The sequence below is a fragment of the Myotis davidii genome, unplaced genomic scaffold, assembly GCF_000327345.1.
Source record: "Myotis davidii unplaced genomic scaffold, ASM32734v1 scaffold478, whole genome shotgun sequence".
Classification (NCBI taxonomy): domain Eukaryota; kingdom Metazoa; phylum Chordata; class Mammalia; order Chiroptera; family Vespertilionidae; genus Myotis; species Myotis davidii.
This window is the reverse complement of record NW_006289570.1, coordinates 38,946-44,234: the sequence shown is the minus strand read 5'-3', so window position 1 is coordinate 44,234 and position 5,289 is coordinate 38,946. Positions and strand designations below refer to the sequence as shown.

Genomic DNA, 5,289 nt, shown 5'->3' with positions numbered 1-5,289 from the left:
AACACGTGGGGCCTTTGCACCGGAACCGGAAGCTGCCGTCGCCCCGCCTCCTCGCGGCGCTGAAGCCGTTCTAGGCCCTGGGAGGTGTGGTCCTCTCGATGTGCCCCGCGCCCGGGGATGCTCCCAGCCCGGGGATCCTCGTCCAAAAGGGCTCGCCCGACGCCCGTCTCCGATTTCCTTTTGTTTTTCTGTTTTTGATCTTTATTTCTCTGTTTTGATTGGGATGTCAATATCTCTACTTGTTTTTCTTTTCTTTTTTTTGCCCCCTTTGAATTGTCTGTCGAGCACTGTAGGAGAGAGCAGCTGGGGTTTGAAGACTGGCCCTTGCATTTTTTTTTTTAATTAAAAAAATGTTAATATTGACCTTATTGCAGCTGTCCCTCTTTTTCTCCCCTTTGCCCACCTCCACCCGTGCCCACCCTCTCCCGTGGCCTTCACCAAACGATTGTCCCTGTCCATGTTGTATGCATATATGTTCTTTAGCTATTTCCTTCTTCATTCAGTCACCCCCAACCCCTCCCGTTGGGCACCACCCAGTTTCTTCCATATATCCTTGCTTCCGGTTCCATTTTGTTCCGCAGTTTATTTTGTTCATTAGATTCTACATGTTAGTGAGATAATATGATAATGTCTTTCTCTGACTGGCTTATTTTGCTTAAAATAATACTCCCCATAGGTATGAAATTAAACTTGGTTTTCTCCTGCTAACCTGTCTCATGCCAATTTAATTCTTATACCATTCAGAAGAACCTAGGAGGCCGGAGGAGAAATATTTCCTCCTCATCAAAACCATTCTTTTGATGACAGGGTTCTTGATGATATTCATGTCCTTAGCGTCTCTTTCTTTGCCTTCAGATGAGTGATTCCCATGCCCAACTCTAAGACAGCTCTTCCCTAAGATAAATTGGGTATGACAGTGAGATAACATTTTTACCTCATTGCACTTTTGAATTTTCAATTTTCAACTCAGTACTAAAAAACCGCACACTAATCCTTTTTTAAAAAAAAATCATAGTTTTAATGGGGTTTTAATGATAACATTTCTTTGCTGTTGGAAGAGGGACATATAGAATACTAATATTACAAACTGTGACTCACCTGCGTCATCATGGTGTAAGAACCTTTCATGCCAGATGTCTTGTCTGAGAACAAGGTTATACCAATAGATCTGTCACCTGCCTTGAGGGACTTTACATGCGAATCATACACGCCAGCTCTGAACTTAGTGTAACCTTGGGGCTGAGTTTTCCAGCAGGCATGCTTTCATAGTTATGTTGGCTCTGAGATTTTTATTGGTTTCCTAGGCACATGGCCTACCAACGTTGAAGTACAGCAACTGGCATAATCCAATAGGAAATTTTCATATGATATCCTCAGCTTTGGGTATTATCTGGGAATAAACAGCATTAGGTTTAATTAAAAATGTGTTTTATGTCAGGATGGACATCCAGCCCTAGCTGGTTTGGCTCAATGGATAGAGCGTTGGTCTGTGGACTGAAGGGTCCTGGGTTTGATTCCAGTCAAGGGCACATGCCCAAGTTGTGAGCTCGATCCCCAGTAGGGGAGGAGGGTGCAGGAGGCAGCTGATCAATGATTCTCATCATTGATGTTTCTCTCTCTCTACCCTCTCCCTTCCTCTTGGATATCAATAAAAAATATATTTTTAAAAACCCAACATCTTTATTTTTTTAAAAAACATGGACATCCACTTATTGAGACATTATCAGATAAATACCTAATGTGTTTCAGGCATTTTTGAAAGACCCTTAGAATTGATTAGGAGACTTTAGGGAACTTCTATTATGAAGAAAATAAATACTAAGAAAATGAGGTGTGGGATGCCTTATACCTTTGACAAGGAGATGAGGCAAAGGGATTTATTATAAACAGAGTAAGACAGGATTTCTTTAAAAAAATTTTTTTAAGTTGATTTTTACAGAGAGGAAGTGCAATGGATAGAGAGTTAGAAACATCGATGAGAGAGAAACATCGATCAGCTGCCTTCTGCATGTCCCCTACTGGGGATCGAGCCTGCAACCAAGGTACATGCCCTTGACCGGAATTGAACCCGGGACCCTTCCGTCTGTGGGCCGATGCTCTATCCACTGAGCCAAACCAGTTAGGGCAGGATTTCTTATATTTTAAAAATATGTTACTGACGGTTGTCCCTGACTTGAGTGGTTTCCACTTTCAGCGTATAATTGAGCAAGTCCTCAGTTCTGTCTCATGCACCTGAGGGCACTCGGCGGTTTCCTTGTTAGACAATTAGGTCACATCTCCTCTTTAAGGAGGATTTTTGATTCATTTATACGTAAGGAATGCTTGTAGGAAACCCTAACCATCATAGTTCGCTTTCACACCCTCACCTCCTCCACAATCCTCTCTCACATTTAATTTGGTATCTGCATTAAGTTTATTTTTTTATCTTTAATTTCTTTATTGGTTACATTAACTCCCAAACTCCCCAGCCCCCCGCCCCACACTCATGCTCTCATCCCCCTGTTGTCTGTGTCCATTAATTAAGTTGATGTTGATGTGTCGCCGGTTTTACTCTGCATGACGACGAGTCTTTGGAAAAGCCATTCCTTTCCTCGGGGCTTCTTTTACCTCCTCGTTTCTAATGGTGTAAATGAACGGGTTCCGAAGGGGCGTGAGGATAGTATTCAGCACCGACACCACCTTATTCATCTTAAAGGAGGAGTGTGCGATGGGTCTCAGGTACATGAACACGACGGCTCCATAAAACAGAGAGACCACTGCCAGGTGAGAGGCACAGGTAGAGAAAGCCTTCCGGCGGCCAGGGGCGGAAGGAATCTTCAGGATGGTAGACAGAATGGACGCATAAGAAATCACGGTGAAGAGCAGCGACCCTGGGATCACCAGGACGGTTGCCAAGAGACCTAGAAGCTCCAAAGTGCTTGTGTCTCCACAGGCTGCTTTCAAGAGGGGACCCACGTCACAGTAGAAATGATTGATGACATTGTCGCCGCAGAACAGCAACTGGATCAGCAGCACCGCCTGGCAAACCACAATGGCAAAGCCCACTGCCCAGGAGCTGAGGGCCAGTTGCAGGCAGAGGCTGCTGGTCATGATGTCAGGGTAGCGAAGGGGCTTGCAGATGGCCAGGTAACGGTCAAAGGACATGCTGGTGAGGATGAAGAACTCGGTGGTGCCCAGGAAGAAGTGGAAGAAGGACTGCAGCCGGCAGCACGGGGTGCAGATCACTGTTCTTGCCACCCCAAAGGTTTCCAGCAGTTTAGGGATGACCGTGGTGGTGTACCAGATCTCTAGGAAGGACAAGTCACAGAGGAAGAAGTACATTGGAGTTTGCAGTCTGGGCTCAGCCCAGACAAGGACAATAATGAGCCCATTGCCTGGCCAGGGTGAGTATGTAGATGAAAAAGATCACGGTGAAGACAGGGACTTGGAGCCCGTGGATCCCAGGAAAGCCGAGGAGAATGAACTCTGTGATGGCTGGGCCATTTCTCATGTCCCTTGATATTCTAGAAAAATAGGCAAAAAATAAAATAGCACCTCAGAACCTCACACTCAAATACAGTTTAAACTAAACAGAAGGAGGAGGAGGGGAGTAGGAGGAGGAGGAGGAGGAAGGGGAGGAGGAAGGGGAGGAGGAGAAGGGAAAAATTCTGATTCTATTTAAGGTTCTTCAGAACACATGCACACAAAGTACTCCTTTCTTCCTTGTGATTTGGCTTGTTCCTTTCCCAGCTCTTAATGGATTCTGAAAGTACTAAGTACCCTTTATGGGTGTAAAAGTACTTTTTCACCCTACACAGCGATGAGCACGGTCACTGTAATGTGGTGGTTTATCTGTCAATTATCCATAAGATTATTGAAAATAAACAGTGTATACTACAGCATACATGACATACGCCCAGGTGTGGGTTCAGAAGAAGTTAATCCACGCTGTCATATCATATTCTGAAAGAAAATTCTTGACGTATATCACAGGTATGTTTAAGAAAGTTGACTTTACACACCCATGCGTGTATATCACTAAAAATCATTTCTGTGACCTATTAGCAAGGGGACACAGTTTAGATAAGAGAACAGGTGTTTTTCCAAAGGCTCCAATTCCAAATGCAAATTTGACTCATTTACTAAAGTGGACTAAAAACCTTCAAAACTGAATGGATAAAATTGGTTTGCAAGTAGGGAAACGCACGCTAAACTTTAATTCACAATTCCAAGGCCACCTGAATCAGGACCTACTATAGAGAAGCACCTAACACATTTATATTGGATAAAGAGCTGCAGGCACTAACTTTAAAAAGTGGAAAAGGTTTCAAATGCTAGGGAAAACAAACTGGGAATCCTGGAAAGAACATTCTTAGCCAAACCTTCCTTTGGGACTATCTGTGCCATTTTTCCTATTTAGATATGCAAATGGGTAGGCTGAGAACTTCCTGTTCCATTAAAATTCACTGGAAAATAGCAAAACGACCTCCTCGCTCATTGAGAATAGCCTCCCCTCTGGTTCTTCTTTGCAATAGGCAAGAATTCAGGGGTCCTCAAACTACGGCCCGCGGGCCACATGGAAATACAAATATTGTATTTGTTCCCGTTTTGTTTTTTTACTTCAAAATAAGGTATGTGCAGTGTGCATAGGAATTTGTTCATAGGGTTTTTTTAAAACTATAGTCGGGCCCTCCAACGGTCTGAGGGACAGTGAACTGGCCCCCTGTTTAAAAAGTTTGAGGACCCCTGGGCAAGATCAATGACTATGAAACCAACTGCACCATTTTCCAAGGAGGCTCACAGTTCATCAACATGTTGCTAAATCCCATTCTCTGAGAACTTAGGGTAGAGAAATACTTTCATCCCTTCCCACTCTTTTCTAGATCAGGAAAGAATCACTCTTTTTAAAACAATGTCATAAGATCCAGTTCTTTTCCGTGAAACGAGAAGAGACAGACATATTTGAGTTTGTACGAATGGGTCATTCGCCACCAGCCCAGTCACTCTATATCGGGTAGATATGGATTTATCTTCATTCCCCACACGGAGGAGCGTGGCAGTCTCTGATGGTCAAATGTCTAAGGGCCAGAGAGGTTACCATTTAGAATGAGACCTATTTAGTCCACCAGCATTGGTTGAGGGCTGACAATGTTCCAAGTCCTGCTAGGCAATGAGGGAGCTTATCATTTAGATATGGAGAGAAAGTGTACACCATAAAGACAACCGCCCAGGGAGTGCACGGATTGTTTTTGCAAAGACCTCAAAGGATCCTCTTACCGGCCTGGGAAGGTGTTCATGAAGGCTTTCCCA

At 44.0% G+C, this 5,289-nt stretch overlaps 1 protein-coding gene across 1 annotated transcript; it reads right to left on the bottom strand.

The window, feature by feature from the left end:
- Positions 1–2,500: 2,500 nt before the first annotated feature.
- LOC102758745 (olfactory receptor 6X1-like) lies at positions 2,501–3,502 on the bottom strand. The gene is given in 2 exon segments (XM_015562911.1): positions 2,501–3,375; positions 3,377–3,502. Coding segments are annotated over 2 exon segments (942 nt in total). The 5' UTR covers positions 3,491–3,502; the 3' UTR covers positions 2,501–2,547.
- Positions 3,503–5,289: the final 1,787 nt, after the last annotated feature.